The sequence below is a fragment of the Gastrolobium bilobum genome, unplaced genomic scaffold, assembly GCF_033153095.1.
Source record: "Gastrolobium bilobum isolate Gb01-03AN ecotype WA unplaced genomic scaffold, APGP_CSIRO_Gbil_v1 utg12922, whole genome shotgun sequence".
Lineage (NCBI taxonomy): Eukaryota > Viridiplantae > Streptophyta > Magnoliopsida > Fabales > Fabaceae > Gastrolobium > Gastrolobium bilobum.
In genome coordinates this window covers 174,071-200,434 of record NW_026896411.1, presented here as the reverse complement: position 1 = coordinate 200,434, position 26,364 = coordinate 174,071, and the positions used below count along the sequence as shown (strand labels likewise).

The window sequence follows — 26,364 nt, the reverse complement described above, 5'->3', positions numbered from 1 at the left end:
AAATCACTTAAGTTTTGGTTTAAATAAAACATAATCTGTATTAAAAAGATATTCGTATGATTTGGTTTATTTTCTCAGCATGATTCCGTATAGTTTCACAAATCACTGAAACTTTCTTTGAAATTAAAACATGATTCTTTATAATCTTCTAAAGAAAGCACACCCTGCGGTCATATTCTGACATCGGAGGACATTTCAGTTTAGTTTTACAATACCTGTATTTTACAATTTTTTCACTACATATCTCTTTTATCAAACCCACACTTGTTTCTTTCTTTCTCTGCGCCATCTTTTCTTTTCTTTGAAATTTGAAACCTTCGAGTCGACGATGATTATCAAGAAGCGTCTTCGTGATAAATACGTTGTTGCCATAGAGAAGCCAAAGAAACGGTTGAAGGTGTTGAAGATGGTTACTGAGAAATTCTACTATCCAAAGGATAACCCAAAGAAACCAATGGGAGAAGATGCATTCTTCATCTGTGAGGAACAGCAAACCATGGGTGTGGCTGATGGGGTCGGTGGTTGGGCCAAGAAAGGAATCGATGCTGGTGAATATGCCAGAGATCTCATGACAGAAGCTATGAATGTTGTTCAACTTCAATCAAAGGGCTTTGTTGATCCAAGAAAAGTGTTGAATGATGCTTTCTTGAATGCCAGAGAGCTCATAGTAGATCCGTCGCACGTGGTGCAACCTGATGATGTGGAGGTTCGGGAGAACCTGAAGACTCCCGTCGGACCACTAAAGATTCTCGATCGTGGCGAGAAGCAGCTGAGGAGCAAGATCATTCCAATGGTCAAGGTGCAATGGACCGGAAGAACTCCTGATACTTGGGAGCGTGAGGACAAGCTTCTCCGGCAGTACCCTGAATTTCGACCAGGTATGTTTCTGATTTTGAGGACAAAATCCTAAAAAGGTGGGGTGAATGTAAGAACTCGCACCGTTAATTAAGGTATTTAATTAACTAATTATGAGAATATAGGAAATGATTCCATAATTGACCCTAATAATTATTATGAGGCTCTAATAAATATAGTAAGTGAGTAAGAATGCTGAAAGTCGCTTTTCGGAAGAAAAGTGCAGATACCGGTTCTGCTAGTCGGTATAAATGCGTACCGAAAAATATCCCGGAAAATTAAAGTAAGTGCATGATAATTACTAGAATAATATATAGGACTTGTAAAACGAGTTTCAAGTCCAAATAATGAGAACTGGTGCCAGAATCTGATACTGGCTATGAAAAGCGCGTACCGGAAAGGTGCTCATAAAAATATTATAAAAATATGATAATTCTTGTAAAATTGAGTAGGTTAAGAATCCAAAGTTTGGGGTTAAAATGCTAAGCGTAGCTATTAAAGCTAATACTGCGTGTTTAAGTGTGTAAGTGGCTATAAATACCCTTTGTAAGGGCACAAAGCCCTAGAAAACTGAATTGCTGCGTGAGTAACTTGGAGGCTGACCAGAAAACACTCCTTCCTTGCCTTCTTCACCATTTCTTGAGCAAGCATTCACCTTTGGTGCTTGTTCCTTCATCTTAGCACTTGGGCTTGGTGTGAGTGATCCTTGTGAGTGAGAAAGTGACTTCATTTCTGAGTTTGAGGGGCTGTATGAGGAAGCTTTGGTTCTGACTTGGTGGTTTGGGGTTGTGAAAGCTTGGTTTTGGTTTTTGGAGGTCCAAGTGGTGATCTTTTGTGTTAAAGAACCAACATTTGTGTTGCTATTTTCGTGCACATCCTTGAGTTAGACTTGAGGGGCTGTGTTGAGCTCCAAGAGCATCTCCATTCTCTGTTTTGGGTTTGTGGTATGATCATCACACTTTAACTTGAGTTTTATGCTTAAAATTGGAAGCTTGATGCATGTTAAGGCTTAAAGATGTTAACTTAACGTTGGGTAATGTCAAACACACCTAGAAATGCATGTCTAAGTGTCTGAAATCGGTAAAAACCCAACCTTGGAAAGATATCTTCACGAAATGCAGTTTCTGCATTTTGTCGTGAAATATCCGGATATCTGCCCGTGGAATATCCAGATATTGGATATCCGGATATGATATCCGGATATCTGGATATGGGGATATGGATATCTGGATATTGATATCCGGATATTGATATCCGGATATGCACAGTGGGATATCCGGATATTGCATATCCGGATATGTTCCCGAGGAATATCCGGATATTCTGGGATTTCGTAGAACAGTAGCTGTGCTGTGAGGACAGTAGGCTATTGGGGGTTTGTGGACCCTAGATTGATGAAGTTGAACTTCTGTATTTAATGGACTAAGTCAGAATCATGTGATTAAGGGCTTGTGGCTTTGTGGGAAGCCTTAAGACATAAATCGTTAAAGGAGAACGTAGTCTTTATGTTAATGCTTTTGAGTTATGTATGTTGATACACTTGCTGGTCCTAAATCAGATTGTGATCTGCTGTGTGTTGGACTTTAGCTGTGAGGACTCTTGGCATTGGATAGTGAGCTAGCAAGGTAAGCTTTCGTGTCCTCGGTTTAGCCATGTTGTGGTTCCACCATGCCCCATGGGGGTATGGTATATGCATGTTGTGTTACATGCTTTTGATGTTTTGGAAATGCTGTTGAGCTGTTATATTTTAGTGCCTTTATGATATGCATGTGGTGTTCCACCTATACGGTAAGTCTGAGTATGTAGTACATACAATATGGTGAGGCTGTGGGTGAAGTGCAAGCGGTGTTCCTTGTACTACATGTAGGTATAGACGTATTCCTGCATTTCTCTGGCCACTAGATAGTGATAAACACACATGGCATGAATATCTGTTGCACTACATAGTTTTGGAACTGATAATGATATAAATGCTTTTAGAACTTATATTGCACATGTAAGTGAGCTTGGGGTAGAAGATCCTTGAGGACCCCTTGTCTTACTAAGATTTCTTGTTTAGAGATCTCACCCCACGTTTGGGGAATGCTTATTTCAGGGTCAGGTAATGTTGAGACCTCAGGCGGCAGGAGGCCGAAGCTGAGTCAGATTTGTTGTTATTTATGCTGACATGTTGGATGCTGGATTTGCATGCTGCTTATATGCTTATAGATTCTGTTCATGTTTATGGAGTTTTATGTTAAGACTTGTTGTTTACGCTGTTTATTTGGTGAACATGGGGATTGTCCATGACACATAGACTGATTTATGTCTTAGTTGGATTTGGAGTTGTAATAATGTATCAGGATATTGTCCAGACAACGCGATGTAGATCTGTGATTTAGATACTCACTTTATTTATATATTGAGGTATTTCAGTAGATGTCTTATTGTAATTTACATACAGGCGATATTTTATGAAATTGTTTAAGTAACCAAGATGGTAATTGATAATGACGTCATAATTGAAAAGAAAAAGAATATTCTGCATTTTTAATTAAGCGCAGCTTAATACGATAATATGATAACATTACCGGATATATACGGGGTGTTACACTCAGTAAGTTTTTTTTTATATTTTTTATTAATTTTTTTAGGGTTGATTCCTTTCACATTTCGAGATTCGAGAAAGTTTGAAATTTGGTTGTTTATTTAGGAAAAGGATTCAATTGAGTCTAGTATTTGTATTGTTTGAGTGAGATCACAGAACAGTGAAACTCTGAAACGCGTATTCAGTGAGAGAGATATGAACCTGTATGTCCAGATATTTGTCACAGATCCTTGTTTAGAATAGAACCCTTTGTTTCTTTCCAAAATAAAAAAAGTTTTTTTTTTCTTGGTTTTCATCGATATTCCTTAATGAAAAATTTGATTCACCGAGATAAGATCATTGCACTAAGAGTTCCATATTCTTTTTAGGCAATAAATTCAGTGTTAAACAAACAAGTACAAGTACATCAGTAATCCTACAATTGATCAATCATTTCAAGATGTTTCCTTTAGTTCATCACTATAGATCATTACCGAGCCATCTAATTACCTAGCCAATCTAATCAACGAGATAGTAATTTTACCTAGCCACTCTCAGTTTTCTACTTCCCTAGTTTTCCATAAATACCACATCTCAAGAGGTATTCTTAAACAGTGAATTTGAGCACAAAATCAACTGAAATATGGTTTCCTATGCAAACTTCTTTCCTAGACTTTTTTTTCATAAACTTGTACCAAACATAGCATTTTGGGATACCTACCCACACTTCCCCATCTATCCCAAAAGAAAACCTCAACCAAACACACCATAAGACTCTTCCTGAATTGCAATAACAACGCCAAGAATATTATAAGTCAAATTAAACTTTTTATTAACGTAGACATTTACTTAGTTTTTATTATACGTCAAACGAAACTTAAATTTTCTCTCTTAAATTTAAACATATAATATAAGAATAAGAATTAATTTAGAATATATATTATATTACAAAATTCCCCACCTTCAAGTGGAGATTAATAAGCTCTGTACTTTGTTTAAATAAATTTCTTTATAAATTTTATAAATTATCATTAACTTATAAATATGCATTCATATTTATTATATATGAATTATTATTAAAAATGTATAGTTTTAAAATAAAAAAGTTTTAAATACAATTTTCAAATTTATAGATTTCTTATTAAATGAATATATACATTTCAAATTAAAATAAAATATTTTTCATTCATCTGGGTTTTTAAATTCTATATCTCGTATAATTATTTTTAATTTTTCATCTTATCATTATGAGCATTGGCAACTCCCATTTTTATGAGTATTCCATTCATATCTCATTCACGTCGAATTGGCAACTCATTATTAACATCAGCAATTAGACAATAAATGACTTATTCCTAATAGTTATATTAATTACTGCTATTTTCATTAATTTTTGGAATTTCAATAATTTATTCACATTTAATTTTGCTGGAGAAATAAAAAGAATATAAAAAGGATATACAAAGGATACATAATAAAAGTCATACACAAAATAAAAAATAAAAAAAATAAGAAAAGGAAAGAATATATAATAATATATCTTTTTCGCTATTATGGAGCCACAATTGTGTGATGCATATTCAAATAAAAGAACAAAAAAAAAAGGGAAGCTTCAAAATTGAAAAATCAAAAGAGGGAACCCATTTCTTCTTCATTCTTCTCAGTTGTGCAATGCTTGTCTCTTTGTTGAGTTGCTCAGATATGCGTTGTTCCCTGTCTTCTTTTTATTGTGCGGTTGTGTTGTCCTCTACAATGTGCATCTCTTTCTTTGATGAAGAGAAAAGTCATATATTCAATTTCCTCGACTCACTTCCAAGAGAAAAGGACGAAACTCAATCTATTTCTCGAGAAAGAAATGGATCAAACATTCCTATTTTGTGGATGGAACAATAAAAACAAAGAGATAAAAAGGAATAACTGATGAAGGATTTACCATTGAGGGACTTTTCTTCGAAAGGTTGAGTGTCGTTGAAAGAGGTGACTCTGGAAGCATAAAGACCCTCACTGCCGCCGTGGAAGAAGAATGAATTAGCACTGTGAATAAAGATCTCTTTTTGGTAGTCATGGATCGAAACAATTGAAGGTGGAAGACGCTGAATATGTAAATAACCACTCACTGTATTATGAATCCTTCCACCTTAAAAAATGAATAAATCAGTGTCAATATAAAATTTATGAAAACGAATTCATAGGGTTTGTTCATAAAGAAACCAAAAATTATACCAATAGAACAATTCCTACACACGTGAACGAAAAAAAAAATGCAAGCAAGACAAAAAAGAAGAAGCAACACTTCCTTATTTATAGGCAAAGAAAGTCGTAATTTATTTATTTTAAAAAATTTGAGTGCTTGTAGAATACACTTCACCATGACAGATGCAGCAAGTAGTGGATCATTAATACATGTGTCTGCCACCAACGAATTTTGAATTTAAAATATTATCTCACCTTTTTACAATTTTTTTTTACAAAAAGTAAAAGATTTCCAAAAGAGGCAACTTTTCAAACTCTTTCCAAGTGTCAAGTGTGAACCCAAAGCTAAGGATGAAGGACAGAGCGACACGTCAACAAAGTTTCCAATGGTGGGTTTAAGATTATATATATTAAGATGCTTAATTGTTTAAAGGGTATATATTATGGGTTTTATTAATCTCATATCAAAGGAGATAAGTTATCTCATGTTATAGAGATAAACTTGTGGGCTCCACCATTTGAAAAAAAGGAAAAAGAAAAAAGTAGCACAATTATCGAATGGTGTATAGGAGGAAAAACTTATCTCATACACCATGAAAATAGTTTTTCTCATATATTATTTAGGTTAATTATTTTAATTAAAACAAAAGAGTAGTTTTCTGAACAGATATCAAAATTTAGGTTGCTAAATTGTAATTTAGCTAATTTTATGTGAAATAAAAATGTCAATCAAATTAACTTTCAAATAATAATTGTATTATATTATATTCAGTGGCCACGTTGTACCTGGGTGTGGCCTCGGCCCGGGCTAAATTTTAACAAATTGTATTTATCATGTATAATTATATAATTAATTATAATTTGGCCCAGTCTAAAATTGTAATTTGGCCCAGGCTAAAATTTGTAATTTGGCCCTATCAAAAAATTAAAATATATTTGGTGAGAAATTTGAGTAAGTTGTATTAAGTTATGTGTTCTATTTCCATTTATATAAAAAAAATTAAAATATAGGGAAAACTTCAAAAAAAATCCCTATAACTTTCTTCATAATCATTTACTCCCTCTCCAAAATTTTGAACCATTTATCCCACTGACTTAAAAATATTTAATAAAATTATATTTTTTCTATGCTTCCTGCTCAAGTGTTTTGTATTTAATATAATTTAAATATATTATAATATGAACTAACTAAAATTAAAAAAAAAATACATATATAATATTTTAGCCCGGGTTCTGTTCGGAGCCTGGTTCCGCCACTGATTATATTCTTTACTAATTTGAAATTTCCAAAACTAAATATAATTTTTTTCCTTGAATGAGACAATAAGAGCACGTGCTTCTCCGCGTGGTCGATATAACAGAGATATTTTTTCTCATATATATATATATAAAAGTGTATGGGATCCATGTAGAATTATATGAAGAGAAAAAAAATATGAATCTCATGTATTTTTATATATGTGTAAGAAATAAATTTATCTTTTATAACATTATAGACAATAAATCTTATATTAAGTTATATGAGACATATATTTTTCTTTTTCTCATGTGACCCTGTATAGATAGAGTAAATATCTTTTTGGATCCTCAATAAAAAATACAGAACCCATTTAATCCTTTAGAAAAAAAATATCTATAGTAGTTTTTTTTTAGTGACCAACGTAAGTTTTCTTTGAATTTTTGAGGAATCACAATTTCAAAGAACTTGAATTTCAAGGAACCATGAATTGACTTTTCTATTCTAAAAAATTAAAATGGATTTCATATTTTTTGTTGAGTACCCAAAAGGATATTTACATTTTATGTATGTATAGAAAAACATTAAACTCTATGTTTTTAGATATATATATATATATATATATATATATATATATATATATATATATATATATATGGAAAAACATCTTCCCTGTAGGGAAAAACAAATATGGATAAAGAAAGAGAGAGAAAAGGGTAATCAATTAATATAAAGAAATAAATAAACAAAATGACATAATTTTGAAGTGGTCGGAGATTATAACACCTCACATTTTTAAATTAAATATTTAAAATATTAAGTGAGTATTTAAGTGAAGGATTAGTGAAAATCCTGAAGATTAGGCCAAAATACAAAAAAAGGGCAAAATGGTAATTAGCCATGCACACAACCCTAGGAAGATAAAAATTGAGTAGAAAGTCTCAGATGGTAAAAATAACCCTGGAAATGGATTCAGAACGAAAAATTGAGTGGATAGGCAAGTTTCAAAAAAATCAGTGAATAGTGTTTTTCGCGGGTAAAAATACCGCGGTACGATTGCATCGTAAAACGTGCTGATTGAGTTTTGAACTCTAAGTTTCAAATATGAGTTATAAATGGTTTATTGAGTTAGGAAATATGATTTTTGATAAAATTTGATGGAATTAAGCCAGTTTGGGGAAGCGTGCCAATGGCGCGCGCAACAGCTTAAAACAGTGTTTTCTCCGAACGACCGGAAAACTCCGAATTCATCTGATCAAGTATAATTAAAGGACAATGGTTAATGTTAAAAATTAGAGTTTCTAAATAGGTTTTGAATTTATGGACGTTTAGTGGAATCGGAGGGAAATTCAAATGAGTTTGAAATCGCGTGAGGTGGCGGTAGGACCCATCGCACTTAAACCACTTAAGCCATATCACCCTACCACTATTCATCATCACCCTTCTCTCCCCTTCTTATGCCAAAACCGTGCTCCTCCCCCCAAATAACCCCATTTTTCATTCAAATTTCAATTCCTTCTAAATCCATCATTTCTTAACCAAATCAAGCGATTTTTGTGTTGAAATTTGTTGGAAACAACCTTCCAAACATATTGGTGGTATCCATTCACCTTGAAACCCTCTCATTGGTGAGTTATTGGGCAAAATCAGCTGCGAAAATTTGGGGAAAAATGGAGTTTCATGGAGTCATTTGAGCTTCCATTGCTTGGATGAGTCTTGGGTTAGCATCTAGCCTTGATTGTGAGTGTATTTCCATCCCATTTACATGGTTTGATCGTAGTTTATTTTCATGAACCCTACACCTTAATTTCGTGATTGGTGATGTTAGATAGCTCAATTGGAAAATGTGTATTAGATGATAATGTCTTAGAATGATGTATTAAAGCTAGAAATGCCATGAAAAGTTTAGTGGAAAAAGATGGATTTTTAAATTAGAAATAATTGTGATGGTCATGACATGAATTTTTGGAAATGTGTTAAGAGGTTATTGGTGAGTTGTAATATGATTATATGATGATATAATATGATTGGTTGAGGCGTGGAATTGTAAGAATTAATGGAAATTCCTTGGAGGTAGAACAATGTTGAATTCGGCCATATAGGGAAAAGAAAGAAAATGATGTGTTGAAGTTACTTGGATGACATGTTGTGTAATTAAATGGTATTAAAATGGGTTGTGTGGTGGTTGGAAAGTGGTGGAATCTATGGAAAATAATAAGTGGTGTTTAGATACATAAAAAAACCTAGAGTGAATTGTTTAGCAAAACGATGCTTAAAAGACGTAAAACGGAAAAACGGCAATTGAATTAGCCTCTTGGCAACCTAACAGAGCATAATAAAATGAGAAAGAAAATTTAGAAAAATAAATAAATTGTAAAAATACACTACTTTGGCCGAACCTACAAGGGTGTAGGGGAGGTTTTGACGTTTTTCGTATTCTGATAGAATTGCCGTGTACTGATGATTCGTACATGGTTGTTGTAGGTTGTCATATGTTGACTTGAACCCCGAACCGTGAGTCAGTGGATTGCCCTTGGTCCTGGACCAAGTGGATTGAGGTAAGTGATTGTATTATGCATGTGAAATTGAGAATTGGCATGCATTTTGTGAACTTTGAGTAAGTGAGAACGTCCTATGTGTAGGCGTTCTGTTGAGTAGCAGACTTGGAACTTAAGCTGCTGCGGAGCTAAGTGAAGGAACGAATTAAGGTAACCTCTTGGTACTGAGGCTTGTTCCCCTTTTCTGTTCCACCATACTCGTTGAGGGTAATGGTAGGAAGTGTATATGAGTAGTGTAGAACAACATGAGCATGCATGCATTTCACAGTGGGTACTTATGTACCGAGTCTCTGGCCAGTAGACAGTTAGCCTTCGGGCAGTGCGGACTTCCACTCGATAGGTCTCCGAGAGGGAGTTCCAGTTGACCTAGGATCGTGGTGTGTGATCCGGATAGGAGCACACTAGGAATGTCTCGGGTGTTATGGATGGAAGGGGTACCTTGGTTGTGGTTCTTAGAACACACCTTGGATGAGACCCATATGCTTATATATGCCGAGGACGTTGCGTGGTATTGGTAGCTACCATCCCACTTCGTCGTATTTTATATCCTGATATTCCCCAGTTTCTCTAAATCCCTTGCTTTATCCTGTTTTGAAAGTGGTTGTTTTATATTACTTATATGCATCAAAGTGAACCATTCGACGGAGTTTTCTCCAGAACCTCTGGGTTACTGAGATATATCCGTATATCTCACCCCGTCTTTGTAAGATCCCTGTCTCGAGCCGGTTCAATTAACATGCATATGATATAAACAGAAACAACGGAAGACTTAACTTTCGAAAAATACGAGCTAACTTTTTCTTTTTCTACTTTTATTCTTACTCGGCGCAAACAGAAATCATCGGGCAGAGTTTTCTCTATAAATCGGACAACTGAGAATTTTCCAATCCCACTCAGAAGCCTTTCCTGATAAACAGTTTATACAGCGCATCAATCCAGAAGTACCAGTCATGCAAATATAATCAGATACCCATCCATGGGCACATGCATAACTTGGCTCAGTGCCGCTGATCTAACAGCATGCAATCCAATACATAAACATAACTGAATACTACATCATCATATAACGTGCCGAAATACTCTGATGTACATGCATCAACTGACAGACATGTACAAAACATATACAAGCCATATACAAAATAAATGGATCTAACATCATGATCCACAAAATACTGAAATACTAAGTGAAAGCACTATACTCCAAAATAGAAGTAGCCTACAGCTACTCAAAATCCAATACGTCCAAAATCCTCAGCCACGGGTCATGTCCCTGACTAGAGAGGTCTCACCGGGAATCTGGGCACCTGAAAATATTGCCCCAACGAGGGGTGAGATTACAAATCTCAATAAGCTCCAGGTTTATAGAGAATTCTCCATACCCCTGGCTCACTCCTGCATGAAAGTCAGATACATAGTATACGAATACAACATATAACAGATATCATAACAGAACAGAGCATATATCCAAATCATATCAGAGATGTGCGCCGTCATTCCCAAAGGAGGACCCCAAGCGGAAATCAACGCACGTGTTCCCGAGGGAGGACCCCAAAGCGAAACCAGACATATCAGAGGCGTACACCATGAGTCCCGAGGGAGGACCCCAAAGCGGACATCAGGGTACTATACAATCAATGGCCAGATATTATTACAGAAATCATCTTACAGAAGTCATATCAGAACAAAACATATCATGTTATCGAATAGCTCTATATGAATGCATCTATACAAAGCATCAAAACAGTCATACAATCCAACCACAGTTCACTAACTATGGTGGAGCAATCAAGTAGGAAAAGACTCCTTAAACATAGAGCTTACCTCTTGAAGCTTTACCAATACCCTTACTTGTTGCACAAATTATTTATATTGCTTCAATAGAATTCCACTCCTTTTCAATCCCTAGGCACACCTAGAGAAGAATTTACAATAAAATCAATAAAATGATACTATGCCATGATCCTTTCACAAAGCATACATTTTATCGCTTATTTTCATTTCTTTGCATTTTTGCCAATCCTATGCCAATACACAAGTCTAGACCTCTTTATAACCGTTGGTGTTCTTTAATTTAATCAACCATTCGCTTAGGAATTTTCAATATAAATCATGCTATTTTTCTTCAAAACTCATCACTTTTATACAATTTATTACAACACATTTTATTTAAAATAAAATGTACAAAATATATCCCTAAATACCCTATAGGTCGAATCCTATTAGGGGAATTTCCAAAGATCTTTCTCTTTTACAATACATTTTCTTCACTTACATTACAACTTGCACACACCTATGCATGTATCCACAAGGTTCCAATTTAAGTTTAGACATCAAGTCCTTTTCAACCCATCAAGGCCGACATGTAGGGGGTATGACCCTTAGTGTTTTCTTTTTAATAGGCATTCTTACTAACTCATCTATTTTCACTCATTTCCAACACATTACACCTTCACAATACTTAATATAATTTTTGCACAATAACCCCTACACCCTCCATGCATGAAGGCCGAATGCTAAAGGGTCCACTCCATGGATTTTTTTCCAATTTTTATTCTTATACAAAAGCTTAGTTAACATGCCTATATCCTAAAACCTCCATAATACTTCATAAAATTTCCAATTTTAGCTACTTTATTTCCACTCAATCATAGTCATAATTTTCAAAACATAAACCACAAGACTAAAATCATAGGGTTAGAGTTTTGTTACCTCTAGTCAACTACCCAAAGCCTAGAGGACATCCACTAAGCAAAACTCCATGAAAAACTCCATTTCTCCCTTTTGATGCATAGTAGCTCGAATTTGGGGGAGAGAATAACTCTTCACACACTCAACAACAGCTCAAATTGATGGGTGGAATGGCTTCATTGGGTGGTTTACAAGCAATTTCATGTGGTGGGTCTTTGAATTTGGAGTATAGATGATGGAGAATCAAGAAAACAAAATTCAAAACCCTACCCCCCCCCCTTCTCCAAAGTGCAACTCGGTTTTGAGAGTGAGGAGAGGAGATAGATGCTGATGTGAATAGTGATTACTTAGGTCACTTATGTTTTATAAGCACATGTGGCTTTTACCCGAGTATTTTTCTTTCGCGTATTTTAACTTAAACTGACCCGGAACCAACTTAAAGCTACAAACATATTTTTATTTTTCTAAAATCATTTACATTAATTTTTATTTTCTAAGGAACAATATTTATAATTCACAGTATGGTTTTTGCATCGTTTTTAACGAAATGCACTGTGAACCACTAACTGTACTTTATTTAATTCTAAAACTTAACACTTATAAACTTATCATTTTCTTGGGCCTATATTGACTTGCTTGGCATATATTGGACTTTCTTATTCTTACTTCATCAATTATTTGTTTCTGGACTCTACCGGTTGCTTAAACAGCGGTACAAAATACCCGGTAGAAACACTATTCACGATATTTTCACAGAAAGTGCCAGACTATACAATTTTTCATTCTGAACTCATATATGGAGTCAGAATTGTCAAATTATGTCTCAAAAATCATTTTGCTTATTTAAGCTCTACCGGTTAATTCACAAGACTGCGAATTCTTCGAAAGAACGCACTGTTCATAACCTAGTCATGATTACAGTCAAAATACTCGAAATCCCTCACTGAATCTAATTATGGCATTTAAATCCTTAAATTAAATTTTTAACTAAGATTTACCAGTTAGGGTCATTATATTCACCCCACCTTTTAAGGATTTTGCCCACAATATCAAATAAAACATATACCTGACGTCAAACTCAGGGTACTGCTGGAGAATTTCATTCTCCCGCTCCCAAGTAGCGTCCTCAGGAGTCAATCCTTCCCATTGCACCTTGATCATGGGGATAGTCCTGTTTCTCAACACTTTTTCATCACGAGCTAGAACCTTCAACGGTCCCACAACAAATTTCAAGTCTTTCCTTACTTCAATATCGTCCCGTTGAACAATGTGGGACGCATCCGGCACGTATTTTCGAAGTTGGCTGATGTGAAAAACACTATACAGATTTGACAGATGTGGAGGTAAGGCAAGCTGGTATGCCACAGGTCCGACCCTCTTTATAATCTGGTAGGGCCCAATGAACCTAGGACTCAACTTCCTCACTCCTAGAGCACGCCCAACACCCGTAGTCGGAGACAAACGGATAAATACATGATCCCCTTCAGAAAATTCAAGGGGTCAGTGTTTTGCATCACAATAACTCTTTTGGCGGCTCTGTGCTTTCTTCAATCGATCCTTAATCATCATAATTTGATTGGTAGTCTCTTGGACCATATCAGGCCCAAATAACTGCCTCTCACCAATTTATGATATATATTTTGCCTAAGTCTAGTTAGTTGTTATGTCATTCGAAGTTATGTTTAAAGTTGTAAATTCAAGTTCATATTTCAAGTTGTAAATTCAAGTTATGAATATGTACGTTGTTATATTTAAATGAGATGTTGTAAGTATGCATGAATATTGATGTAATATGATGGAAGGGCTTTAGGCCTATTGTAGGATGATGATTATATACTTATGTTGAGAAATGGCATGCAAATGGATCCTTGTGATTGAAACAAGTTAAGGATTTTAAAGTGAGCATTATAGTATAAACTATGTAATAAATGTAAACTGAATTGGGTTGTAAGTGCCCCAAGGCATTGCTGGTCCTTGTGTGTGCCACCCATTGGATTATTAGGTATATTGTGGTATTAGCAAGCTTATGTAAATTTGGGGATTTAAGGAAAAACAAAGGAAACTCTGGCGAATTTTCTGTAGAATTGGAAGATTTTAGGTGAACTTCGGGAGAACATATCTCCCTCCGCAGAGGTCCGATAGGGACGTACCATATGCCATTTTAAAGCTTGAGATGTTTTCTACGTGGTGTTAAAATATGAGAAAATTATGGGTTGTACGCAGCCCTGTAGGATTTATTGAACACGGACTGTCCAGAACCCCCTTATGCAGGGGCTGTTTCTGGTAGTTTTTGAGAAATTGATTCCCGCTTCGTTTCTCAGTAAAATTAAGCGTATGATATATCAAATTGAAGGTTGAGGTGTCTAGTTTGTAGAATAAAAATTTGAGAGCAATTGGATGAGTGAATTTGCTGCAGTAATTCGTGGAGTGAGAGAGGTTTTGAGCTGTTTTGGGGTTGGTTGGCTGTTTTGCTTATCCAACTTCAAACGACGATAGCCGGAGTAAACGAGCTCCGATTAAAGCGTGTGATAGCTTCTTAGAAAGTGAATTAAGTAAGAAAAAAATATAACTCGAAAGGATGGTCTGATTATGAGCGGTGAGTTCGCAGAAAATTAATTAGTGAACCATGTTCGGAAAGGTAAAAACGTAAAGTTGAGAAATTGGCTAAGTGGATTTATGGGAACCCCTTAGTAACTTATAATAAGTAAAGTAAGTTATAAAAATAGTTTAAATAAGTCTTCCGCAAGAGTTTACGGTTACAGTCACAGCTTTTAATTATTACGTTTTTTATGTTTTAAAGGCTCGCGTAATAATCGGAAAAAGTTTATTCACATTTTTATAAATGAATTGCTGTGATTGTAACTGCGTTTAATATCATAATTAATGTTAACAATACCGGTGTACAACAGGCTGTTACAGAGATAAATTTATCTCAAGTTGCCAGAGAAATGTTTTCCCAATATATATATATATAATTGCCAGGGAAATGTTTTCCCAATATATATATATATATAGGACTTATCGAGATAATTTTATAGGAAATGATATTGTAACAACCAAGTTGTGTTACTACTAATCAATCTCACCGTTAGATTGATTATGTTAATCCAACAATTATATTTATTTCTATCTTTGTAAGGTTATGATTCCTCATATTTAAAGTGAAAACATTAAATATGAAAAATCGTAACCATACAAAGGTGAAAATAAATATAAAGTATTAAATTTGGAAAATCATGACCATACAAAGATGAAAATAAGTATAACCGTTGGATCAACATAATCGATCTAATAGTAAAATTGATTGATAGTAACATAATAATAACATAACTTGGTTATTACAATATATATATATATATATATATAAAAGCTCATCCATTTTGCAACTTTAGATCATTTTCTGACAATAAAACTCTTTCTTGTCAAAGAGAATGGCAGGGAGGAGTATATGTCTTTTTAGCGGTATATTCTTTAATAATGCTCATGGATCGCCTCTTAAATTACTTTAAAAAAAATCTTTTAAATTATTTCAAAAGTTTTGTGATAATTAAATAAATTTTTAGGAAAACAAAAAAAAAACTTGAAAAAAACAATTTTTCAAAAGAATTTAAATGAAAAAAAACTAACTTTTTAAATTAAAACAATAATTAACCATATTGTTTTTCAAAAAACTTATACGAAAACACACTTATATTGGATCCGTCGAATATTATGTAATTTATATCATGTTATTCCCTTATAATTAAAAGAATATATATGGTTATAATATTATTATTATTTTCTCTGACAATTTTTAAAAAATAACTGAGTAGAATTTTTTTATTTTTAATATCATTAACATAATACTTACATTTTCCTATTATATTGATAGATAGATGGAGGCGGCACTTGCAGGTGCTTTGTCTCACTGCCTGTCACCTGTTATCCTCAGACGTCAGAACAGATACCGCGACATCTCTCTCTCTCTCTCTGTATATATTTTGAGTCTTTGGTTATTATAACATCTTCAAGTGTGTCCCAGAAAAACATACAAGTGATTCAATATTTCTATATTGATTGTTTTAGCATCAAGGATGAGGCGCAACTTATCAAAATTCATTCATTGGCCTATTCGGTTCAACTCATCATCAAATTTCTGGCTGGTGCGAGCTTTCTCTCTCTCTCTCTCTCTCTCTCTCTGTGAATTTGTTTTGGATTATTCTTTTGGTGATGTGACTGATCAAGCTGTACTTTAATGGATTGAAAATTGGCCTCTTTGGACATGTTTATATATATGAACAACAATGTTAGACACTTGGAATTCATTAGTCCTATCAAGAACTTGTGAAAATCTTTTATTTAGTTGTGCCATTGTAACATCAATTGAGTTTTTTTTTATATGATATGCTAACTTGAAGGGTTGATTATATTAATACCCATTTGCATCTAGGTGAAAATTATTAGTTTTAGTCCTGGGATTGTGTCTAAGAATATTAGTTAATCATTGGCTAGATCTCGTGAGGGCTAGCCTTGGAGCAACAAGTAAAGTTGCTCCTCATGACCCGAAAGTGATGAGTTTGAGTATGAGAAACAGTCTTGTTGCAAAAATGTAAGGGTAAGGCCATGTACAATCGACCTTCACCTCTACCCTCACAAATCGGGGAGCCTTACCCGTGTGTAATAATCTCGGGTGTGGAGGGGTTGACATATGTTCAAATTTTGTTAATGAAAATGTGATTGGCTGGTGACACAAATTTTCCTAAAGCAGATGAATTGTGAGGGATCCTGCTGTGCTTCCAGAAATACTAAGAATCAAGCTTTATTCAGTGGCAACTTGAATGAATATGCCACAAGAACTTGTGCAACATCTTGTGCTTCTTTGTCTGAAGATCAGCCAAAAGATAATTCTATCTCTGATATGTTAGTAGATTCATTTGGAAGGCTGCACACTTACTTGAGAATATCCTTAACAGAGAGGTGCAATTTAAGGTGTCAGTATTGTATGCCTGCAGATGGTGTGGAACTCAGTCCTAGCCCTCAGCTTTTAACAAAGGCCGAGATTCTAAGATTGGCAAATCTGTTTGTGAGTTCTGGGGTGAATAAAATACGTTTAACTGGTGGGGAGCCAACTGTGAGGAAGGATATTGAAGAGATATGTTTGGAGTTGTCAAAATCGAAGGGACTGAGGACATTGTCCATGACTACCAATGGTATTGCCCTGGCAAGAAAACTTCCAAAGCTGAAAGAATGTGGGCTTACTTCTGTGAACATTAGTTTAGACACTCTGGTGCCAGCAAAGTTTGAGCTTATGACGAGACGCAAAGGGCATGAAAAGGTTATGGATTCAATTAATGCTGCCATAGACCTTGGATATAATCCAGTCAAGGTATTTTTTGTTCTTATATCTTTGCTTTTTGCACATTTTTCTCTTTGATCACCTCCCCATTAGTAGCTTTCCTTTTGCCAAATTCATTAAGTTATTCAAATGAATTGTATAGCATGGGGATTTTTCTTGAATAAGGGTTCATAACCTCTATGGTAAATTTCACATGTCACTGATGGATGCATTTTAAGGTGTCTTGTATGTTTTTGTTGCATTGCAGGTCAATTGTGTTGTCATGCGTGGATTCAATGAGGATGAAATCTGTGACTTTGTTGAGTTGACACGGGAAAAGCCAATTAATATTCGGTTTATAGAGTTCATGCCTTTTGATGGAAATGTTTGGAACGTCAAGAAACTTGTACCCTACTCAGAGATGTTGGATACAGTGGTAAGGTAGAATTCAGAATAGAAACCTCACTTATATAGAGTTTTTTGTTTTCTTATAGTAGAAACCCTTTATAACCATCATCCCCAAACAGGTGAAACAGTTTTCAAGCTTAAAAAGAGTTAAGGATCACCCAACAGATACAGCCAAGAATTTTACAATAGATGGGCATGAAGGTAGAGTTTCATTTATCACATCAATGACTGAGCATTTTTGTGCTGGTTGCAATAGATTGCGACTACTAGCAGATGGAAACTTAAAAGTCTGTTTATTTGGTCCTTCCGAGGTAAGTTATATTCTAACCGTGAAAATTCCGTATATTATGCATGTCACTTAAATTTGCTTGAATCTGTGATGTTAGATATATTTTGAATACTTAAGGTTTTTGCTGAATCTGAGGTTAAAGTTGATGATGATAATGGCAGGCTTTCTACATCAAAATGATTAAATGAATTGGATAGTTAGATCATATGTTCATGTGGACAAAGGACCTTGTTTTAAGGAATTGGTTTTTAAGGCCTATAAGTGTTTTTGGTGAGTAAAATTGGTACTAATGCTATTGCGAACCTTCAGCATACTAAGATTTTGAAAAGGGCGTAGAAGACTCCTTTCAGTTAGCTGTTGCCATTGTTGGGTATAGTTCTGGGAGTTGTTTTCTATAAGTGATCAGTGGCTTTAAAGAATAAAGGGAGAAAGATTGGGAAGCATCTAATTAGAACTTTGAACCTGTGATTTCTACTGTCAGTCCTGAATTCTTGATATGATGTATTCTCAATTTTGGGAAAAAAGGGGAAACTATCTGATAAACTCTTAATGGACATACGTAAATTTCAGAAATTCATTTGCAAATTAAGAAGTCTAAAATACCCTGCTGAAAGTGGATGCACTCAGTCTATCTTGAAGTTTGTTAGGAAAAGGAATACTTGATACACATTTGGACTCGATCTTTAAAAATATCAATAACGTGGCTCTATGAGAACTTGTCCAATCCTTTCATTGTGCTGCAAGTAGATGAACTAATTCTCATTTTTAAGCCATAAATTGAGAATGTTTGGTTATTTCTTTGGTATGTTTTAACTCTAGATTTACCCCTCTGTAAAATAAAGTGATGCTTGTTTTGCTTCCTATTATATTCTGATTTACCATTTAGTGTAACATATGATGAGTGCTCTGTGAACGAACTACAAATTCTGTATGACTTTAGGTGACTATTGAGTTTGGTGGTGTAAAAATTTTGGTCAGAAATAATCAGGAAAATATATTCATTGCATTGACCTGCTCTAGAGGAAGATCTATTAAGTGCCTGTTTGGAATTTTTTTTTTTAGCTTCTCTTCTCCTTATAAGCAGAAGTTAAGCTAAACAGGTTTTTATAAAAGCTCTTATTATAAAAAGAGCTTTTTTTTCATAATGGAGAACAAAGCTAAAAGCTAAAAGCTCCCAAAAGGAGCTTTTTTTAAGATGTATGTCAGCTTTTTTGACTCATTTATTTTGCAGTTTTACTCTTATTCTAAACTTGTATTTATAAATTTTTTAATTTACCCTAATAATAAATTATTTTATATTCCCTCCTTCAAAATCATGATAACAACTTTATACAATCACCAAACATCTTTTAACTTTATTTTTTAAGTTCTTTTTTTTAACTTTAGCTTAAAAGTAGCTTTTAACTTAAAAGAGAGAGGTGTCAAACAGGCTCAAGCAATTAGATATTTGTTACTTTAAGTCTTGAAGTACGGGTGTTCAAATTTTCAGTTTGAATCCTCAATTTCTTGCTCCTTTTTTTCACCCTCATTCTAGTGCATATGCTATTTCCTTTGATATTCCATTAGCTGATGCCTTACAATAATTTTTTAGATGTATCATCCATCTTTTGGGTTCTTAATCGTATAAATATTGCCTTGTGCATGTTGTTTATTTCATCAATGCTTACACTTGAGATTCAGCTCCTTTATCTTATTTTTTATTTTTTTATTTATTTTTTTTTTTTGGGGGGGGGGGGGGGGGTTGGATTTGTACTAAAAGTTAAGTGCATCTCAAAGCATTCTGCTTTTACAAGACATGCTAGTGGTTATTGATGTTATGTATGCTATTATTATGTTGAGGCTAATAATGTGCTGACATTAAATACAGATAGCATCTTTCATGTGTAGCTTCAGCAAAAGATTTCTGTCATGTTCTTACATGGGCTCATTGTCTTGCAGGTTAGCTTAAGGGATCCCTTGCGACATGGTGCAGAGGATCATGAGCTTAGGGAGATAATAGGGGCAGCGGTATGAATTTCTTGTTATTATTGCTAAGATTCAGAATTTCATTATGATGATTTAGTAATTTTTTTAAATTCTCTGCCAGGATTTGTTGTCCTCTTTAATATGATCATATAAGAATACGATTCTGTTCACATGCTATTTTAGCCTAGTTTGTCCAGTTCTTCCCTATAAGATATGCCATTTCGTTCTATATGGCTGTGTAGCAAAATATTCAATAGTGGGTCACATGCTACTTGAACTTGTATGCCTAACTTTAGTTAATATATTCTGTGGGGTCTTTTATGTTAAATGTTGGCTTTTCTTTTGTCTAGGTGAAGAGAAAGAAAGCATCACATGCTGGTATGTTTGACATAGCAAAGACAGCAAATAGGCCTATGATACATATTGGTGGATAAGGTCTGGTTGGTTTTTTCTTTCTTTCTTTTTTCCTCTTTAGAGTAAAATGCTCTTTGCAAATGTATAAGGGTAAGGTTACGTGCAGGATTACCCTTATCCCTAGTGTATGTGAAAATATATATATATATATATATATATATATATATATATATAGGGCTTAACATTTCTGCAGCAGCTGTAGATAACACCTACAGCTGACACAGAAAAGTGGGCCCCACGGCTTTTTTAAAAAAAAAAAAAAAAAACTCAGGATCCGTTGTCGTATCCTAGGATTCGGATGCGGATCCTTGCTTGCTGTAGGTACAGCAGCTGCAGAAATCATTTTGCCATATATATATATATGGGTTTAGCGAATGTACAGTGACTGCACCTAAGGATTGGTGCAGTCGTATAAAACTACGTCGTTTTGTAGTGTGAAAACATTAAATTTGGAGAATCGTAACCGTACAAAGGTAGAAATAAATGTAAAACATTAAATATGCGGAATCATAACCATAAGATGGAAATAAATATAATGTTTCCTTTTTTGACAATTAATTTTGAAAGCGGACTTTCTCTTTCTCACTCAAAACGACGTAGTTTTAGGTGACTGCACCAATACTTATATGCAGTCACATTACAAATTATTTTGCTTATATATATATATATATATATATATATATATATATATATATATATATATATATATGCATTCAATCTCATAGATGATTGGTTATACAATTTGTAACATCCTCGTCTCGAACCGGTTCAATTAACATACATATGATACAAACAGAAACAGCGGAAGACTTAACTTACGAAAATACGAACTAACTTTTTCTTTTTCTTTAATCCTTTTTCACATGACATATCACATTGCATACTTCTTCTAATTTAATTCTTATTTTACGGAGACGAAAATCGGACAGAGTAACCTCTGTAAATCGGACAACTGGGGATTTTCCAATCCCACTCTCAAGAGTTCCTGATAGACAGTTTAAACAATATATATTTCCAGAAGTACCAGTCATGCAAATATACTCAGATACCCATCTATGGGCGCATGCTGAACTTGGCTCCGTGCCACAAATCTAATAGCATGCAATCCAATACATAACATAACTGAATACTACATAGTCATATCATCATGCCTGAATACATAAATGTACATGTATCGAATATGAACACTATGCAACAATACATCTTTTCCAAAAATACGTCTAAAACAAATAGTAGCATCCGACCACCCAGAACTCCACATCCTCATACTAATGCCTCTAGCCACGGTTAGTGTCCTGGTCCCATGAGGCTCTTCAATTAACTGTGTTCCTGAAATCATATCCCCAAACGGGGTTAGAGACGAATCCCTAGTAAACTCCAGGTTTATGGAAAACCCTCCATACCCTGGGCTCACTTCCTGCATGACAGTCAGATACATAATATACAAAACATCATATAAGCAATTATCATAACTGAACAAAGCATATATACATATCTTATCAAAGACAAACGCAGTCATTCCCAAGGGATGACCCCAAGCGAAAATCAACGCGCGTAACAAATATCTTTTACAAAAATCATCACAATACTCACATCAGAACAAAACGTGTTATATCAGAGACGTACGCAATCGTTCCCAAGGGATGACCCCAAGCGGAAATCAACGTACGTAACAAATATCATTTACAAAATCATCATACATATCCCATAAAACATGTCATATAATCAAATATCATAACTAAACAAAACATATACACATATCTTATCAGAAACGTACGCAGTTATTCCCAAGGGAGGACCCCAAGCGGAAATCATCACACGTGTTCCCGAGGGAGGACCCCAAAGCGGAACCAGAACATATCAGAGGCGTACGCAGTTATTCCCAAGGGAGGACCCCAAGCGGAAATCAACGCACGCGTTCCCGACGGAGGACCCCAAAGCGGAACCAGAACATATCAGAGGCGTACGCAGTCATTCCCAAGGGAGGACCCCAAGCGGAAATCAACGCACGTGTTCCCGAGGGAGGACCCCAAAGCGGAACCAGAACATATCAGAGGCGTACGCAGCAAGGGAGGACCCCAAGCGGAAATCAACGCACGTGTTCCCGAGGGAGGACCCCAAAGCGAACATCCGGGTACTATACAATCAATGGCCAGATATTGTTTCAGAAATCATATTACATAAGTCATATCATAACAAAACATATCATATTAACACATATCAAAGTAAGTACATCAAAACAAAACATATCATATTATCATATAGCTCTATATGAATGCATCTATATCATATATCTCATACATATCATACAACCTGACCACAGTCCGTACACTATGGCGGAACACAAAGTAGGAGCGAACCCCATAAACATAGAGCTTACCTCTTGAAGCTTTTTCAATCCGCTTACTTGTGGCAGAAGTTAGTTATATATCTTCAAGAAGGTTCCGATCTTTTTCAGTCCCTAGGTACACCTAGAGAAAGAATACAAAAATACAAATCAATAAAATGCTATCATGCCTAGATTTTACATAAGGCATACATTTTATCGTTTATTTTCGTTTCTTTACGTTTTTGCCAATCCTATGCCAATACACTAGTCATAACCAATTCTTTTCAAACTTACATATAGGACCCCAAAGCTAGTTAGCATAAAACCACTAACTCTTAGTGAACATTTCTCACTTTACATATACTTATCATGTCCTCAACATAACTTACAAGTCATAATTCCAAGTCCAATACAATTCCAACCCATTTACTTCTTTAAGGATTGAAAACGACATATAGGTGTGTTCATGACATTTTCTCAAGCTATCTTTTGTTAGTAACCATTCCCTTCATCACTACATCGAATATCCATCATCATCTCTTATTTAAATATCACTAAATACCTCATTTGTACTTATTTCATGATGAGGGCAGATTTGCACTCATAAGTATTTATTATCTTTTCATGCTTTTCTTTCCTTTATTTCTCACTACACAACTCCAATTAAGTAGATAATTATTAACCAACCTCAAGACACATAAACACACATTCAAACATATTAAAGCATGATATTCCTCATTATTTTTCCTCTTGACTAGAATACATATATATAGGAACCATGTCTTTTTCTTTAACTTTCACCACTTTTACCAATCCTATTTCACACCACTTATCAATGATTACATACAAGGTATTATTTTCACTTTGGCATTTCATTAAACACTTGGTCTACCTATTTTATTGTACATAGGCTGAATTATACATTAGAGATAGGCCATCCATTTTCTCAATGATTTTTCAACTATTACCAACAACAAGGCTCAATGAACAACTTCTACAACAACATACACATTCATACATCATTTACAAAACCTCCATGAAACCATAAAACATCAAGAAAAACCTAAATAGCATCTTGAATTTTAATCAACCAAATTCAAGTTTCATGCCTTAAATGATCTCCTAGGCATCTAAGCTTCCATCTCAAAGCTTGAAAACGTTAAAATACACTCTCTTTAATTTCGCATGAACAGTACCTGCGATTTAGAGGGCTGAAATCTCCTTCCCAAGAGCTTCCCATGGTGAACAATCTTATGGGTTTTGTAGAGGATGAAATTTGACACACTTTAGGCTTTGGAATGGATTGATTTCATCAATCCTAACTCAAGTTATCAAGGATTGAAGCTCCCACAAGCTTTTCTCTTTTTTTTTCTCCCCTTCCCTCTTTACTCTCTGCATCGTCGTCGCGTGGAGAAGAAGAATACGAGCGTTTTAGTGAAATTTGACTTACATAGGTTAAGTGAAATTTAACTGGGTAAGAGTTTATCTATCTAATCACCTCTATTCTTTACCAAACTTTACCCAATGGACTAGAATATTTTTCCAGTCATATTTCTAACTTTACTTTCACTTTTCAAATAACTTTGTTTATCTGCATTTTTACCCCTTGACTGTCATTTTAACTCATTTTTTCACCAAAGGTGACTTTATTTCTTTTTCTTTATAATTATCCTTCAATATTAAATCCATAATAACTGTGAGGGTCATTATACAATTTACTGAGGTACAGAATGATTTGTCTCTCTGATTTCAGATATCATATAATGTTAAAAATTTGCTTCTATACCACGCAACGAGCATCCCCAGCCAAAAGCAGTTTGAATTGAGTATTGGCTGAGATCTTCATTAATGGTCAATCTCACTCCATATGGAGTGATACAATTTTGTTAAATGTATCTTAGCATATATTTTGTTAAATGTTGGTGTCAACTTTTAGCAAATATCAAAGGGTCAAGGATCAAAGTCGATTGATGGGCATGCTAGTGAATAATGCAAATTTGGCTTAGATTTTCAGATCATGTGTTAATCTTTCGTCATTGGTAGTTTATTTACAAGGCCAGCTTAAAATTTTAGGGTGGCTATTGTATTTATTTCTTTTATGGCAAACTTACCAAAATGGAATTTTGAGTTTGGTATGCCTTTTACGAGGAACTGAGGAAGGAAGGAAGGATTATATTTTGTGTTTTGGGTGTTTAATATCTTGGCCAGCGTTGGATCACACCATTTAAGTTAATATAAATTTATACTTTTCGTATATAAGTGTTATAGAGATGATAGCGTTGCATTGGATGAGTGATTATTAATAAAATATCAGATCAATAATGAATGGATTAAAGAATTAAAGAGAAAATTGGAGTGACTTCTATTGAGAAAAAGATAATAGAATCGTGCTTGCAATGTTTTTGGAATGTGAAAAGAAGATTAATAGAAGCCGCCTCAAAAAGAAGGGAGAATAGCATGTTAATGGAGTATATTTCCGATGCAATGGGAGTAGGTATTCTTTTATCAAAAAAGAAAAAGAAAAAAGAGATATAGGAAGAAATAATCATAAAAATAATGGTAATATAAATGAGTTTTATTATATTTGATAAAAGATGTACCGAATATTTGATATATCGGTAGCACTCTAAATATTTTCCTATTAACGAGAGAGAAAAGTAAGCCTATATGGTTTTATACAAAACACATTAGTGTTATGGTTTAATTCATCCAACCCATCTAATGAGAAAATGCTTTTTGATTTTTGTTATACGTTTGATATATAGAAGATTGAAAGAAACACACTTTTGCATTACCATTTATCTTGTGATGCTCATTGAATTAGATTTAGATCTCGAGTCAATGTTATCTTTTGCCCCCTTTTCTGAATTATTCTATATAAGCTGGTTTAGGCGCTGACTTTTTTACATCCAAAGTCAACGCTGTCATCATCTTGAATAAAAGATTAGAAAACTTTACAAGCTAATGCTATTTTTTTATTTCCAAGGTCAACATTGACATTACCTTGAATAAAAGAAGGGTTTTATAAGAGTTATGTTGTAGAAAAAGTGATTGTGTTATGTTATAGAGATTCGTTTTGCGTGCCGAAGTTTTTTTTTTTTTTTTTGCTGCGGGCCCCACAAAATGTTGTGTGTGTAGAAAACTTTTTGTGGTCATGTTAAATGATAGATGATAAACCCATAAAAGAAAGCTACAAAAGCCAAATTGTCATGGTATCCGATTCATTCCGGAATAGCAGTTAGATGATGAGTTGAAACTAAACTAGTATTAAAGTAAATATTAGATTTATACTAGGGATCTGGACCTTTGGACAAATCATTATTATCCTAATGCATGTTTGTTATTATCATTACATTATTTTTATTTTATTGAGAAGTGAGTTTACACTAAAGTTATTTGTACTCTTTGAATAGTATTGATAATAAAAGTTACCTTTGATGTATAATTATGCATAAACATTATTTTGGTATTGCAAACATATATGGATTAAGTGTAAATATACTTGTATTACAAAGCCATCACACTTAATGGTTTAAAGAATACAGCGT

At 34.3% G+C, this 26,364-nt stretch overlaps 1 protein-coding gene and 1 long non-coding RNA gene across 2 annotated transcripts; one reads left to right on the top strand and one right to left on the bottom strand.

The window, feature by feature from the left end:
* Nucleotides 1-16,015: 16,015 nt before the first annotated feature.
* On the top strand, nucleotides 16,016-24,978 carry LOC133299574 (GTP 3',8-cyclase, mitochondrial). The gene is made up of 8 exons (XM_061499041.1): nucleotides 16,016-16,068; nucleotides 16,163-16,239; nucleotides 16,845-17,462; nucleotides 17,680-17,847; nucleotides 17,939-18,130; nucleotides 20,047-20,115; nucleotides 20,424-20,508; nucleotides 24,570-24,978. The coding sequence occupies exons 2-7, from the start codon at nucleotides 16,171-16,173 to the stop codon at nucleotides 20,505-20,507; spliced, it is 1,200 nt and encodes a 399-aa protein (XP_061355025.1). The 5' UTR covers nucleotides 16,016-16,068; nucleotides 16,163-16,170; the 3' UTR covers nucleotide 20,508; nucleotides 24,570-24,978.
* LOC133299577 (uncharacterized) lies at nucleotides 21,455-24,515 on the bottom strand. Its single transcript, XR_009749950.1, has 3 exons — nucleotides 24,013-24,515; nucleotides 22,868-22,958; nucleotides 21,455-21,816 (listed from the first exon to the last, which is right to left on the bottom strand). It is a non-coding gene; the product is annotated as an uncharacterized LOC133299577 (long non-coding RNA).
* Nucleotides 24,979-26,364: the final 1,386 nt, after the last annotated feature.